The sequence below is a fragment of the Strix uralensis genome, chromosome 7, assembly GCF_047716275.1.
Source record: "Strix uralensis isolate ZFMK-TIS-50842 chromosome 7, bStrUra1, whole genome shotgun sequence".
Taxonomy (NCBI): Eukaryota; Metazoa; Chordata; class Aves; order Strigiformes; family Strigidae; genus Strix; species Strix uralensis.
Genome location: NC_133978.1, coordinates 6,221,505 through 6,238,445, shown reverse-complemented (window position 1 = coordinate 6,238,445; position 16,941 = coordinate 6,221,505). Strand labels below are relative to the sequence as shown.

The window sequence follows — 16,941 nt, the reverse complement described above, 5'->3', positions numbered from 1 at the left end:
TGCCTTAGATGAGAGCATGAAGTCTCTAACCAGCCCACTATATTCTTGGATGTGGGTTTTACTTTTAAACATAGCACTATGATGCAGAAAAGAATTCAAGGCCCAGCTGTCTCACTGGCCATGTCCCTCTAAGGAAGTGCCTCTATATTGTAATAGATCACTTCTCTATCCTTGTGATAAACCTATGCTATCTTTTATAAAAAGCAGATGGTCTTAAATATTTGACAAAACAAAGAGTAACATTATAGTAAACTTCAGTCACATTCTGAATCAACATGAACTTTGGAATCACAAGTTTGAGGGAAATTTGTTTGCTTAGGGGTTGGGATTTTTTGCTACAGTTTAAGCCACAACATAGATCTAAACGTACCTCAAGAGAAATTGAGAGCTGGACTGATAGCAGCCCAAATTCAGAGCTCTTCTACTCCACTACTGAAATCTATATATCAAGAAAAATATGTGCTAGAGTCACTTACATAAACTAGTTTGTTTAAATACTGCAACGAAAGGAACTGTAATTGATTATGAAAATCATAAATATTTTATTCCTAAGGCTATTGATTCCACACTTGCCTGCAGTGCTCTGTCAGAATCTTCAGGCTAAAACACACACGTTTTATCATCAGAAAGACTTTGAACATTGTCATTCTAGTTGTCAAGTTCTTTGCATTAATAAACAGTATTTTTTGCCTTGCAGGTGGTACTGTGAAGGGAAGGAGCTTGAAAACTCACCAGACATTCAAATTATCCAGACGGGTGATCAACACTCACTGGTTATTGTTGAAGCTTTTGAGGAGGATACAGGACGTTACTCGTGCTTTGCTTCAAACATCTATGGAACAGACTCCACTTCTGCAGAGATTTACATAGAAGGTAATATTAGAATTGTGCGGAAATTGGTAGTTGAAATTGGTCATACAGGACTAAGATACAATTATGTATTTTGTATGTTAACTGTGTAATAGATTTGTCACAAAAAATACATAGCAGGGAGTCAACACTTTTCATCACTATTAACATATTTATTATTTATCTGTAAAATACCCTTCAGGCAAGTGACTGCCCTTTACATAAAATTTTATTGTGTTGCTTCCCAGAGATTTTATATATCTCACTGCAAGATTGAAGTCTAGAAATATTCAGATTCTGATGCCACCTTATATTTTTTGTCTGTGGTACTCTACAGAAATATAAGAACCTAAACTTTGTGTCTAATTCTTATTAAAGCCCTTTTCCCTACAGGCATTATTACAAATTGAATATAGGATAGCTTTATCCTAACCCATTATTTGAACCTTGTAGCCAAAATAAATATGCTAGCAATTTGATAATTTACTTGCCCAATAGATGCTGTAAATAAAACAGAATACATAGCTGCAGATTTATCTCTGTTTTCTTTCTCCTTATGCTTTTTAATATATCCTATTTGGCTTAAGAGAGGTCTGTTTATTATATTCCTTCTTAACACTTTTTTGGGTAAGGTTTTAAATTGCATCCATCATTGGGCTAGCAGGATTACAAATTTAAAATAAACATATACAATCTTTTGGGGTTTTTTGTCTTTTTTTCCATTTCTCAGGCAGAGAAACATACTGTGAGTACTATCACTGACAGCAGCAGGACCATTCATAAATTAAAGCACCTACCCTACTTAATACAAAGTTAATTTTGCTCTACTGTTATTCTTCTTTCACATCTCTAATCTGACAGTGAAAGGACGAATCCTTTTTTAGTATCTGCACTGCCCCTGACATTATTGGGAGATGTCTGTGCTTGCAGGGATTTACTTGTTCTCAAGACTGGGGCCAAGGCCTGCTTCTACCTAACTCAGTGGATGTTGGATGGAAGCCATGGCTGATGGAGATGCTCACTGGCAGGAACCGCAGAGAAAATGCAAATTCCAAACTCAGTGAAGGCTGAATCAGAAGTGTAAAATGTCTCAGTGAGACAGCTGTTAGTAAACTGAGCTGGTATCTTCTCCAAACTGTGTTACAAGGCACTAGTTTAAGAATAATAGCTATGATTCCAGGTCTCTCTCTTTTTTTTTTTCCCCCCTTTTTTAAGAAAACTGGTAGTATCAGGTGTCTGAGGAAAAAAAGCTCTTACTTGATTCACAACGGACTAAATCACACTAGTGGCATTTTAAAGAGAACCTGAGCAAGACCCAGGTATACATTCACTTGTGGATGCTGTTTTCCTCATTTCAGTCACACCTCATCCCGAATCTGCCTTATGTCACTAGCAGTTCTGCATCTTACACAGTATGCGACGTTGGTTCCTTTCCCCTGCAATGTGAGCTTTTGTTTTGGCATAGCTTCATAATACATATCCTTGGAATGCTCTAGAGGAGATTTGAATAAAGGTTTGTATCATTCATAGATAAACTTCTCCAAAAAACCCTCTGCAAAGTGATTTTTTTTCTTTTTCATAGGAGTCTCTTCTTCTGACTCTGAAGGTGAAATCATCAAAGACGAAATGGATCAGTAAGTTTAAAATCAATTACATCTTCCTTATTTCTTACAGTTAAAAAAACCCACAAGTGTAGACATTTCAGTTTCCATTAATATTTTGCAACTTCCAACACATTAGGGTTTTGTTTGGGATTCGTTTGGATTATTATTTGTTGGGGTTTTTTTGTGTGTTTGTTTGTTTGCTTTACAAATAGTGTGGAACAAATACACGTTTGCTTGTGTGTCCTCAATGTTAGCTTAAGAATTGAAACTTTAATATTAAATATAAACAGAAGAAGTATGTTACCTTAAAGATTAAACTACTAACATTAATTTACTAAAACAGATGCCACTTGACTAGACCCAACTTAAATGCCAATTTAAGCATCTGACTTGGAAAAAGAGTGTAGTAAAATTTCTCACATGAAAATATGGTATGTCATGAAATTTTTGGCAGAAGGTGGCTCTACATGGATTATTTAGATTTAAGATTGGGAAATTAATACATAAGAACTAAAATAAACTGAAATGATGGGTCTGAAAGACTACTTAATTATAAAAAGAAAGAAAAGGTGTCAGATGTAATCTAAAACCTAGGAAATAATTTTATTTTTCCTAAATGAAATCCATTCCCTGGGCATTTAGAACATGATCCAATCCTGTTAAAATCTATAGCCTTTCAGAATCCAAAGTCTTTGTATTAACTGGAAAGGGAGTCAGACTGGTTGAAAACTAAAATAACCAATCTTTTTTCTTTAACTCCTTTATATGCATTAATTCAACCCCAAAAGCAACCAGTGCCTTATAGAGAGGAAATTTTAATCAGATAGACTCATGTACCTATTTTTTTCCCCCCATTATTTACTAAGGAAGGTTCTACTCCATTACAAATGTAATTTTCTTTTAAAATGCAAATACAAAACACTGAAGCGTGTTCGACTGAAGACCTCAGGCTGACAGCAAACCCTGTCTTAGGTGATTTTTGCTTCAAAGTCACAAAATACTCCAGATTAGGTTTGTTTAATGACTTTGATAAATCTGAGGGTTTAAGATCAAGAAGATCTCAAAGGTTTTGGGACAGATTGCTAAGTTTTTCATAGTTCTAGCTCAGACTTTCCCAAATGTCTCAGGCATAATGTTTTCTCTTATTAATCTCATTAGATGTTACTGTAGTGTTGACCATGATCCTTATCACTTGATGGCATCTCTAATTTGCTTACCTCATTAAATTGGGAAGTAATTAATTGCGTTCTGTAGTTCTTAGAGAAAAAAGAATGCTGCTCTGACATTGTAGTGGGATGTCCTCAAATGATAGAATTATGAAAGATCAGGTATAATCAGAGCATCTTTATTTTTGCTTAGCTTCCAGCTGTCATCACATGAATCTGAACACCTGTAATTACAGGGAATTAATATGAGAATAGGTGAAAAAAAAGTTGACAATTTTAAAAGTTAAATCAGTGATGACAACAATTGTATATTCACTCTGAATAAGGCTTCCTCTGATTTGAAGGCTGGATTTCCTGGGGCACCTGTGGTACATTCCAGAGTGGTTAGTACATACCTCAAACTGAATAAAAAGTCCATCTCTTAATTGTCTCCATTATTCTATTTAGCAATACAAATAAATAGGGTCAACTCTTTTACTTCCACATAGAAACAACCTAGAAGAAGTGAAGAGGTGCCAATGTACACTACCAAAATTGCATGATATGCTGGTCAGAAAGCATACCTCTATTTTTCAGCAGTAAATTATTGAATCTGTATCCAAGCAGACCACGGTATTTTCATTACCTTATAGACCCAAATCTTCATATAAGCTCAGGGAGCAGTGCAAGAGAGGCTAGCACTGTCCTCTGAGAAACTAGCATCGCTCTCTCATTCTGCCCAGAGCTGGTAACAGCAGCTTTCAAGCCACAATTGGGTTAATCCAGGCCATTTATTACATTTGGTGTAACTGAACTAAGTATGAGTGATTAGAGTGGCAAGATATGCAGTCTGATTCTTATAAAATGCAGTTTACCTAGGAGTATGTATCAGTTTAGATAGCTGGAGTTCAATCCCAGAAGTGAGGCTGGGGTTGACATGTAACTGGGACAGACATAACTGAGGGACACACATGTAGCTCTAGCTTCCAAGTAGAGAACTTGTTTTTGGTTAATATTTCACAGCAAACCAAAGCCAGCTGATACCTCCTCGAATGCAGCATCTCCCTTTGTTAGAACTGCAACCAAGCATCAAGAAACCTCCAAGGCACCATCTGCCATGGTTCAGCCTGTGTCTGTACCTGTCCAGCCTGTGCCAACACCAGTTAATAAGGTAGGGGAGACAATACAGGGAATTTCAAGGACCAAAATCAAGCTCTTAAAGAGGTGTTTCTTCTACAGTTTGTGACTCAGAACCCCCAAATTTTCTAGTTTTTGCTTTGCTGTTGAACTTCAGCTTTGAACGTTACAGCCATACAGTAGTTGGCCACACAGAAGAGATGTCCTGCCTACCTGCTAACCTTTAGCACCTGGCAAAGGGAAGGGAACCTTTCATCCCCAGGTTACAGGCATCTCTGCGGCAGTGAGCAGAAGGAGCAGCTGGCCCTCGCTCAGCCAGCGGCGGGAATCTGTGAGCGCTCCAGCAGGTCAAAGACTGCATGCCGTGAGGGGCACTGGGATGTGTAAGTCACCTCGCTGGCCTCTTCACATTGCAGACTGACTCATTCACTTTCAATAGTGGCAGCCTATAACTTTTTCCTCTCCCTCTCTACAGAACTCACTTGAAATCATTTTCTTTCAATGAGACTTATTTTAGGCTAAATCATTTCACTACTACGTTTACTTTCTATGTAGGTATGCTTATTTACCACATAACATTTTCATATCTAGATCAAAGTTTATAATTAATGTTAGCATGCATTTGGAGTCCTTTTTGTTGCAAACTATCAGAATATTCATAACTGTGAATTCTTTCCTAATAGGAAAGAAGAGCCATATTTACTTAAAAATAAAACAGAAAAGTTATTGAGAAACTCACTTCACACTGCATTTTCAATGTTTACAGCCTAGAATTAGGTGGTAACCAATAAACAGATACTGAATAGGTGAAGCAATGCACAATTACCTTTGACTACAGAGAGAACAGAAGTAAGCCTTTGTGACATTTTGCCATTTTGACAGATGTTGACTAAGTGTGATAGTTATCTCAAAAATTACCACCTTTTAATCTTGTTGACTCATAAGACACCATCCATAAAATTTGGCTATGTTTCCTGAGCTACTGAATCACTAATTCTGCTGTTCTGGGGCAGCTTCTATTTCACTAAAATCAAAAACTCTATTAATCAAGTTATATAAGGAAGTGTTCCAGGAAGAGAATAATTTAATTCTGATTTGACTGAATAAGATCAATAGGATGATATTCCACCTCTGTAAATTGTTTGATTTTGTCAAAGGAGAAGAATTACAGTAGCAATCACACACATGGCTTGACTTAACTTTTCCCTAGTAACATCCATAAGTATTTTGCAAGTAAGAAATTTTAAGAGAAGACTACCACCGAGCAGCCTACATCCGTTTGCCTTAGTGAAGTATTAATGAAAGATATTATAATACACTGCAGTGAAGTTTTCTTTGCCATGATTAACTCAAAAAGGCAATAAGGCAATAACAGCATTTTTGTTACTCAGGCAGTAACCCATCCAGGAAGATCACTAGCAGTTGTCTACAACAGAGCACCTTTTATTCATTGCATTAAATATTTTGCTTTGGACTTCACCCACTAAAATCTCTTCCGTGTCATTCCAAAAGTATGTTTCTTCTGTATATGAAAAAATAACCTCTGTACAACATCATCATGTGGTGTTTTGCAATCTACAGGCTCAAAGCCCCACTAACTATTTGCAAGGACTGGATGGAAGACCTATAATTGCTGCTCCTGTATTTACAAAGGTAATTTGTTCAATGACATATCTGAAAACTATAGAGGTCAATTAATTATATGGAGAGATAATTAAAATTTTCTATCTATCAAATATAAAAAAAAAAAAAGGAATTATGCATTTCTCAAGCCATTCAAGGATTTAAGTGGCTTTATGAAATCATACTGAATAAAATAAGATTGAATTAACTGGTATTACTTCAGTCCAAAAGACACTTACTGACTGTCTATTCATTTTCTCTATTAGATGTTGCAGGATATTTCAGCTTCTGAGGGGCAGCTTGTTGTCTTTGAATGTCGGGTGAAAGGAGCTCCTTCCCCAAAGGTTGAATGGTATAGAGAAGGAACACTGATAGAAGATTCTCCAGATTTTAGGATATTACAGAAAAGTATGTTTCTTGTGTGGAGATACTGTGTCTAATAAAATACAGGCAAGCAACATAATTTCTAACATAGCAACACTCTGACTTTATTATCACAATGGTAAGAACTATATAAGCCGTATTTATGGCAATAAATCTGGGTTCCAGAAGCGAAAACTGGATGAATTGAACAGCATACTCATAGGTAGTACTTGTCTGACATTTCCCAAATCCCCAACTATTGACCTGTTTTGCCTTCTACTTTGATCCTTTTGTCACTTTAATGTCCTTTTCTAATTCAGCCTTACTTCTGCAGTTTGTTTTTGGGTTTGCACCATTTATGTAGAGTTCCATTGCCTGTAAATCCCTCATCTTTTAGTCAAGTGCTATTATAATAGTGCTTATGGGCAGTGGATTGCAAATTTATCCACAAAAGTAACCTGATGTACACATTAGCATGCTTACACATACATGTGTGTGCACATGATACATGATAGGTTGTAAACATATACTTCTACTTTGATTTTCAAATGCAGTCAAAACATCTGCAGTTTTCTCATAAGTCACTGGAATGCTAAAATTGCTAAAACTCAGTAGAAATTCCTTAAATACCACACTAAATTAAACCTAAATGAAACAATGTTTATCATAACTTGATTTTATGTCTGTAATAGTTTCAGAAATTACCTTCAAGACACAATAAAGTAGTACTAAGATTGCAAAAAAAATACTTCTTGCAGAATTTATTTCCTATTCATAAATTCTCAAAAGTGTAAGTGTTCGTATTGTTCAGTGGATTTAACATACCATTGAGTACAAGGCCTGGCTGTCTCCACCACCCTAAACAGAAAATTGGATCAAAAGGAGTATTCTGTCATATTAAGAAGACCAAGCTTCCTATTTAGTGCTTAAGGAAAAAAAATAATTGGCAGAAGTATATTCAACCTACTAATTCTGCTCTTCTTCCCTTTAGAACCACGATCTATGGCCGAACCAGGTGAGGATCGCCAAAAGGCTCATACTCTTTTGATTATACAAATGTGATGATTTAACCTCACAAAATATTAATTATTTAAACTCCATAATTTCATTAACATAATTTCTTTTCCCATTGTTCTGTAGCTACTAGTGAGATGCATTTCACTGTATACTGTTCCATAAACGAATCATTTGAATTCATTCTATCACTTTTGAAGAAAATAATGTTTCCATTCTGCTTTCACCCAGTTCTAATTTAGGACCTAAATGTTACCACCTTATGAGCTAAAGATCAACAAAATTAATGTATGAGGGTCCCCTGTATATCTGAGGTTCAGAAGTACACCAGATGATGTAGGACTGGGCTATTTTTATCTAGTTTACCAGTTAGGGAACATTGCATCAGATGTTTAGCCATGTCAGCCATTCCCTTTGCTCTCTACCAGCGTAATATGAGAGTATCACATCAGGTGTTCCACCCCTGATATCAGCAAATCCTATAAAAGTGGCTGGATTTGCTAATTTCGAGGGTCAGAGCAGAGTGTAGATTACTCTGCATGATTTGAGCAAAGGAGCCTTATAGATTTTGATTACTTCTCCATGAGACAATCACTCTCACCATTATGCTTTTCACTATTAAAAATATAAAGCTGCCCCTCTTAAGATAGAAAATTACCAAAGAAGTATTAATCCTTACAGAATATAAACTTCTGTAACTCTTCTCCTTGACTGATTAGAAGTTTTTTACGCCAAAAAGTGTCTTGAAAGAGATTCCCCCTCTCTGTAACATCTCTTGCTGAGACTTAGGAATGAATAAATGGAACTTCTACCAGAAGCCACTGATGCTGTTCCTTTACTGTCCAGTGGCATCACTGCTGAGTAATGTGAAGCAGTTCTTAGAGGGTAACCAGTTGGGTGCAGTTGTCACTGCCTCATCACCTGCTGCTCATTCAGAAGGAATCTGGATTTCCATGCATGCAGTGGTTGGCAAATCCAAGCACTATAAACTAGATACCATAATGCCTTAAACTAGTTCTGTAATCCAAGTACTATAATAAACTATTATTCTCCTATAGTTGTTAGCAAATAATCTCTTTGTTGTTACTAGATTTTGCCCAGTGATGACATGAAACAATCATGTTTAAGTATGGTATGGTCTTCTACAGAAATACTCATAAAATATTAAACCTGTAGGATTCTAGGAAAGTTTCTTGCAAAATGGTAGCAAAATAGTCGCTGACTAGTTCAAAAAATGCTATCACCCTACATTTCAATATGCTTTAGATGTTACTCACCCTCCCCATCTCAGCTACCTGGCCAGACAAAAGATTTAAAATCACACCACCAGTATTTATTAACTGGTACTGCTGCCTGGACATGTCAGATACTGGTCAGACAGGAATGTCATAACCCCAGATTGACTTTTTAAGACAGAAGTTCATTTTTGCTAGTACAATTTTGCTAGCACATTTCTGGTGCCCATTAGTCTTCTTCACAAAGAAGTGAAAAGGCAACTTTCTCTAAGCACAATTAGCACAATCCCCTCTATCTGCAAATCTGCACTGGTACGTTTGGAAAACGCCAGCCTATATGTATGTGTTTGGTATTTCTTCACCTAATAGAGTGACTCCACTTGAAGGGTTCCCAGTTAATTATAACTAATCTTCCAATCTGTAGAGGGATAAAACTACATATATTTTAGTGAGTTGTGAGTATAGAGTACACTATATTTCTCCAAATTAAATTTAAAGTTCTTCAGAGAGGAAGTCTGTACTTCATGTGATTAGGAAAACATTTTCTAATGTTTTCCAGACACTGCTGACACCTGTTCTTCAGTTTCCTTGGGCATGCTGGAGCACAGAGGGTACCAGCTGCTGCAGACAATGCTGATAACAGCTGCATGCACACAAAGACTGCCAAAATTGATAATACTGATGAAACTAAAATCAAACTGAGCAAGGTGGAAAACCTCAAGGAAATGTCCCCGAGGGTAGTCAAGGCTTTGTGTGTTTGTTCAATGCATGTTCACTTCAAGTAATAATACTGCTCTGATGCTTTGCAGAGGAAATTTGTACTCTCGTTATTGCTGAAGTATTTTCAGAAGATTCTGGCACTTTCACCTGTACTGCAAGCAATAAATATGGCACAGTATCTAGTATAGCTCATCTAACTGTGAAAGGTAAGAGTTTGTTTTAGTCCTTTGTTTGCTAGTAAATGGAAGCAGAGCAGGTTGCTGCATTGTGCAGCCCAGGCTGCTTATTGAACATACAGATTGCTATGCCTTTTCAAAGTGTCCTTCCCCAGTTAGAAATGTGAAGGGACAAGGAACATTAGGGAATGAATCCCAAAGAGCCCTTCCAAAAGCACAGCTCTTGCTGACCTCAAGAGTCGGGCAATAGCCATTTTTGGAATCTCTATGAACTGTCTAGTTTGCTGTTTCAATAACCCATTGGTGCAGAGCCCAAAGGAGGAAACCTCAAAAGAGATTCTTTCATACTGCCTACATGATTTATGCTGCCAAGGTGCTAAGCAGTTAGGTGAGCAAAGTATAGAACATAAAAGCATAGTGCATTGTTGACTCCAATTCAGCTCCAGTTCTGGCAGTGTTCTTCATAAGTAAAAAGTTAGAGAAGTCTCTGAAAAGAAAGTTTATATTTCGAAGATGCGAGTGGAATTCACAGGGGACATGGATGAAGACCATTGCTGGATCTTCCAAACTAGAACTGTCTCTTTATCCCCTGCCTTTACTATATTCCTTTGATAAGGGAATTTGTTGTTAAACAAATGAGGTCAAACAACTCAGTCCAACAGCTAGAAGGACATCAGAGTGAGTTTTTCCAACTCTAACTTTTGTGATTTCATTTCACTATAATTTATGGTATTTATATATCATCAAAAGTTTGATATTTGTTATTTCAGCATCTGAAGACAGTAGTAATGCTGCTACCCTTCACACAATGAGCTCAATCAACTTAATTGCTGCTGAAAATCAACCTCCTCCACGTACTCCTTCCCATCATGTTGTAAATCAAACCCCCAAACCTAAACTTGAAGGTGTCCTTGTGAACCACAATGAACCCAGATCAAGTTCCAAGATAGGTCTCCGTGTGCACTTCAAGCTGCCTGAAGATGATAAAGGAAGTGAATCATCATCAGAGGATGGACCTGGCACTACAAACCAAATCAGACCCAACTACTTCCAAGAGAGGATAAATGGACAGCCAATGAAAATACCAGAGCCTACATCGCCATCCAAGGAACCCCCCCCAGTACTGGCTAAACCAAAGCTGTAAGTAAAAGGGATTCTAAGTCTCAGAAGCATCACTGATAGTATTTAGTATTCATAGACCAGAACACTATTGCACTAGAGCAAAAAACTCAAACACAGAACACAGCCAGCATCACGTGGTGCTGGCCTAATTAACCATACTCTTAGAAAACATATCCTACAGAGCTAGATTTTTTTTCTGTATATCTTTCTTGGGAAAAGTGTTCTCCAATTTTAAAAGGCAAGTGTTTTCCCTTTGAAATTTTATTTAATTCCACAGTAATTTCCGCTGCAAACAAAGTTGAACAACACTGCTTTTATGCAGGCAAAATAAAAGCAGGTTCTGCAGATATATCTCCCTCAATTCTGAGTATGCAATTTTGCCAAAACCAGACATATTTAGTCTTATACACAGTATGGGCTAGCAACTAGCTAGCAACTGCAGTCCCAAAGGCCATGCCTCATGACTTTTATGTCTCACAAACATAATCTCCTCCTAAAACAGATAAAATACTTGGAAATGTTTGATAATGTGAAACCACTTGAACTAAAAAGCACCTGCATGATTAGTGCACTGTGAGCTCAAGGGGAAATTTTAAAAATTAGTGTAGTTTTCTTAGAGGACAATTTATGGAATTCACAATGCAGTTCATTAAGAAATATCTTTTCAGCATTTTTGAAACCTCCCAAATCTAGTTTAACAAAAAGCATGCAGAGTCCTTCATTTCATTTCTTAAATAGGCAGAAGCTTTAACTAAAGGCTCAGGAAGGACTTTATATTGGTACTCTTAAGCAGGGATGTAATTTCATAGCATAAACATTACAAGTGAGAAGACAGAACTTACATACCATGTAGCAGAGGAAGAACTTGGAGCAGTGTTTTTTTAATTTGTTAAGCCCATATTCACAGCCCTATTTACTTTCACAGCTATAGTGTGTTCCAGGGGGCAGCAGAAGCAGTATTTAAGTTGCCCAGTGCTTGCATAAAGCAGAACTTTGAACTTCTCTCAACCCCCAGAAGTTGAGAACTTCTCTCAACTGTAACAGAGCGCATTATTATGCAGATGTATATAGAAAGGACAAAAAATCAGGATAGCACAACTTCTAACTCTCTATCATTCTGCTTTCTGAAGGCTTGAAATTGCTATCTTTATCTACCTGTAATGTGATTTTTGTTTAGTACATTATAGAAACAATAGGTCTGTTAAATAAAAAGTTTTGTTGACTTCATATATTTGGTTTGTCAGTACCAGTTGTGGTTGGTCTCTACTACATTTTTCCCTTTCTAACAATAGTTATTTAATACTCAACAATTTAGTACTTGATCTTTTTCCATATCCTCTATGTCCTTTTTGTTTTTGGAAGGGGAAAAGACAGCCTGTTTTCCATGTGCTGTATTTCCATATATATAATAACTAAATAAACCACTGACAAGGCAAAATAATTTTTCTTAATTGAAAAGTAAAAAAGTCCTGAAGACATACACAGTAGATAGCATCTAGGAAGCAGCAACTGCATGAAATGCAAGTCCTCTCTGAATTATGCACTCCTGCCTGTCACCAATGTCAACACCACCTAAACTACATCGCTAATATCTCTTTTGGTGGATTATTACAACGCTTTTTTAGCCAAAATGCTGGTTTCAGAACCCACTTTAATGGGAGCTAAATAACTGCAATCTGGCTTACAAATGCTCATTTGAAATCCAATAAACAAAATCCTACTCTAAGTTACACAAGCAGAGAGGTACTAAGGTGACATGGAGCAGAATTTGACAATGCTATCCCTTAAATATCTTTAAGTAAGATTTATATTTATATTTCATGTGTTAAAATGTACGAATCATCTTCAGCCAGTTTTCAGACACAAAGCGTTTGTGCCTCAGCCAAAGAAGGGGAGAGGAAGGAAAAGTTTATTTTAGTAGCAAACTAATATTATGCTCTTCTCATAATGTTAGAGAATATGTCATGTAGCAGTTTCCCCTACCTCTTGTTTCCCCTACCTCTTACTGTACCACAGGACACAGAATTTTTCTCTCACAGTTCACATATGGAAATGTAGTCAGCCAGCACATTCAGGGCTCATGACCAATTCTGCTCATCTTTGTTTTATATGCAGCGATCAGACCCAGTTAAAACAGCTCCACAACCAGGTCTTGCTTGAACAACAGCAGGTGCATCAGACACCTACAAGAGAGTCATCATTCAACACAGTGTTACTGAATTCTGCTACTTCACTCCATCAACAGTCCACCTCAACTACGTACAAACAAAGCAAAGCCTCTGCTTCACAAGCATTCAGCTATACCCGACCTAAGCAGTTCCTACCATCACAAACCACGCCGCCTACCAGCTCCTCTTCTAGCTCCTCAGTTACAACATTCAGCAATGTGCCTCAAGGAACTCAAAGAACAAATAACAAGGAAAATTTCACAGGAAATCCTCCACCTGCTCAATCAAGGTCTTCAGGAGGGTATACAAGCAAAAGTGAACAGTCTCTACCAAGCCCTAAAGAATCCGTGGTGCCTCCATTAACGCTCTCTACATCTAGCGCAAAACAGTTTCAGCCGCAGAATGTGACTCCTGCTCCTCTCTCCCCAACTGGCCGGATTCAGAATCCAGTAGCTTTCCTTAGTGCTGTTCTTCCTTCACTTCCTACTGTGCCATCAACCAATGTTATGGGACTGCCCAGAAGTACACCAGCCACGTAAGTAGCATAAACCATATGCGCAGAAACAGGGACAAGAAATACTCATAAAGGAAACTAAGAAGTATTTCTGTTCAAGGGTTCAGTGGGGAGTTTACTGAAATGCAAGTCATTCATAAAATAGAAAAGCGAGTTATTCATACATCCTGGTCATTTCATCTAACCTTTACACTCCATTAAGAAAGGAAGGGATAGTAGCTTCTATAATAAGATACATCAAGGGTAAGATAAATTCAAGACAGAGATGTGATTTTGTAAACAGATATATACAAGACTTTGGGGGCTCAGAGATTCATAAGACTTCTGGTAGGAGAAAGGAGATTTCATGAACTTGCAGGATAAGTCACTCTAAGACCATTTGCCTACATGGGCTATAAAAACATTCTTACCTATTTTAAGCAACGAGTAGTTTTAAAAGGTACCTCAATGTAAGTTATTTCTTAGTTCAGATAAATCCAAGAAATAACTTACTATAAAGGTATTTTTCTGGTTGCAATACTTTGTATATTTAAAGTCAGAAAATCTCAGGACAGTTAATGGTTTGCACATAAATATTTTAATTGACAGTCAGCATGATTTCTGTGGCAAAATGGCTACTACCATAGAAGCAAATAAGGATGACGATGTACCAGAAAGACTGCAGCCTTAAGAGTTCCTTCTTTACTAGTAGAGTTGAAATTAATATCCCTTTTGTGGACTAAGTGAACCCTGTGTTAGCACAGCTAGCACCAGTAGATTGATACAACTTTTTAACCATAGAACTCCAAATTCTGAACAAGGAAGGAAAATTTCCCCCTTTTACCAATGGTACACTTCCAGGTAGTGATAGCCATCAGTAAGTCACAATCTCCTAACTATCCTGCCGATACTACATCAACCAATCTGTAATTATAACAGAAAAAAGTGTCCCTGTATATGTAACATTCACCACTCTCTGTGCCAGGAAATCCTGCCTTCAAACCATTACTTCTACTCACAGACTTCCTAGTTGCCCAGCACAGCCACATAGTTGCCCTCACCCTGTGCCACATGCCTGGAAGCCTTCATGGCCCTGGCATGATGGGCAGCCATACATAACAAAGTTATAAGGATCATGGTGAAGGTTTTAACTATACCCAGCTCAAGCCTTCGGCCTGCTTTCACAACATTGCAACTGCAAGTAAAAATCAACTGCAACTATTCATCCACTCCCCTTCTGAGCCTGTGCACAAGTGCTCAAGCACTATTCTCTTTGCATTAATGACACTTAACCCTTGCAAAGTGCTTTACTTCTTCTAACTGCTGTACAGGCATTACCAAATAAATCCTTACAATATGCCTCCCAGGTAGAGTAGTTAAATATTGTTTTCTTCATTTCACCTCTCCTGGGTCCCAGCCCAGATCTGAATCCCCACATAACTAGAACTCATCGTGCTGAGATTCAAATCTAGATGTCTACATGGGAGAGAGTCAAGTGAGGGCACAAAAGATCAGGAAGGAACCTGAACAATTCCTGTGCTAACCTGTGAATATCTATTGAAGTTTCAGCTTCCTTTTTTGGCATTATCAGTTATAATAATTCTGGTTACAAAAACAGTGAGAGATCACCAGGTCTGCAGAACAAAAGGAAGATATCTTGCACAGCAATCATCAGTTATGCCTTTTACCTAGACCCCCTGCTATTAAGATCCCAGCTCCTGGTAAACTACTAGAACGTTGCACACTCTCTAGTAGTGTGCTGCTGCTGTGCTTCAGCAGTGCACTCTCACAGCCTCCCAACATCTTATTTAAGAATTTAACTATTTTCAGACCTTACTAAAATAAACCAGGCTGCATCTATAAAATAAAAATTAAAAGAACTGTTGATGTTAAGTGTCATAAAAGGGTGAGAGAAATGAAAGAAGTAAAAGTTCATGGAAAGAGTAAATTATTAATGAAGATGTGAGATAAAGATCAGTGAGAAATTGTATTAAGTTTTAAATTATTACCTGATATAGGTAACATGTACAAATTGTGTACCTGTGGTAACACCTATACACATTTCTTCAGCATTCATTGTGACATCATTATTCCAGGATAAATACAAATGGGACTTAGATGCTTATTATAATGTTTGTTCTCTTTAAGATGTGTGTCCGTAATTCCTGGTGGCATGGGAATGGGATGCACCATTAAAATAGTACCAAAAAAATCAAATCCCATATTGTGCTTTGGCTTCTACATAAATAAATAATAGGTTCCTCCAGACAAGTGAAGTGTAACATACCATATCACACAGATGACAAAAAAATATATATACTGGTTGCTACATGTTAGTATCAGAATTTTCTTTTAATAGCCCGACCCAGAGATTAACAAAGAAAAATCTGAAGCCTCTGCTGTTAGCAACAGATGATTCTATTCGGGAAAGTAAAGCTGCACTTGTAAAAGACCTGGAAAGAAAACTGCATTTCAGAGGGGATGTTAATCAACAAAGTAGTCAGCAGGTAAGAAAATCAAGTGTTATTAAAATAAATTTCACTCATGAACAAGACATATATTATGGCTTGTGGAACAAAAGGCGTTTGTGTGGTTGAGCTGCTACACTACTTTGTGGAGTGAGCTGTTGTGGTAAGTACTGGTTTGGAATAGCAAACTGAAGCTTTAAATAGGAAGTATGAGGGCATGCAGCTGTAGAGGGTTTACTTTGTGACTGAGTAGCATTTTTAATTTTTGATCATCTCTATTAGAGACCGGTAGGAATGTAAAACCTTTTTCTTTTCATGGGAGCTTCTGTACGCTGAATTTCATTTTTTCACTTTACAAGTTGCTCAACTCATTGCACATATACACTGTATATTTTTAAGACAAATTAAGCAGTAAAGTAATCAAACTGTTTAAGAAAAGGTTTCTGGTTTTACTTCAGTTGAACTAAAATGCGGTATTCAATTTTTAGCATTAAACCTATTTTTCCAAATCTCCTGACTTAAATGAATTGACAGGGACTTGTTGGGAACTTAACAAAGTTTTTGGTAGCTGTTACTGGCATACACTGAACTTTAGGCCTAGCATTATTAGAGTTTAGCAAAATAACAAGCCTTTCACAAAGTTTAAGGAACTAAAATCAGTTCATTCTTAACTGGAATCAATAAATGAATCAGATCTGGGCAGTGTCTATGAAATTAAAGAAGAAATAAAAAATGAAATCATACTTTGAGGTTGAAATCACTGTAAAACAGGTTCAACCACCCTTGAGTAACAGTAGGTCACACTAAGGACTGCTAGATAGCTG

The 16,941-nt window shown here is 37.1% G+C and overlaps 1 protein-coding gene across 3 annotated transcripts in view; it reads left to right on the top strand.

Annotated features, from left to right (window-relative positions):
• MYPN (myopalladin) overlaps window positions 1-16,941 on the top strand; it is a 79,538-nt gene that overhangs the window by 37,809 nt on the left and 24,788 nt on the right. For all 3 annotated transcript variants that reach the window (XM_074874287.1, XM_074874288.1, XM_074874286.1), the window contains 10 exons: window positions 698-873; window positions 2,432-2,483; window positions 4,622-4,769; window positions 6,317-6,388; window positions 6,625-6,766; window positions 7,713-7,736; window positions 9,780-9,896; window positions 10,637-11,006; window positions 13,104-13,691; window positions 16,009-16,156. In XM_074874287.1, coding sequence (XP_074730388.1) covers window positions 698-873; window positions 2,432-2,483; window positions 4,622-4,769; window positions 6,317-6,388; window positions 6,625-6,766; window positions 7,713-7,736; window positions 9,780-9,896; window positions 10,637-11,006; window positions 13,104-13,691; window positions 16,009-16,156 — 1,837 coding nt within the window. The remainder of the gene's footprint in view (window positions 1-697; window positions 874-2,431; window positions 2,484-4,621; window positions 4,770-6,316; window positions 6,389-6,624; window positions 6,767-7,712; window positions 7,737-9,779; window positions 9,897-10,636; window positions 11,007-13,103; window positions 13,692-16,008; window positions 16,157-16,941) is intronic.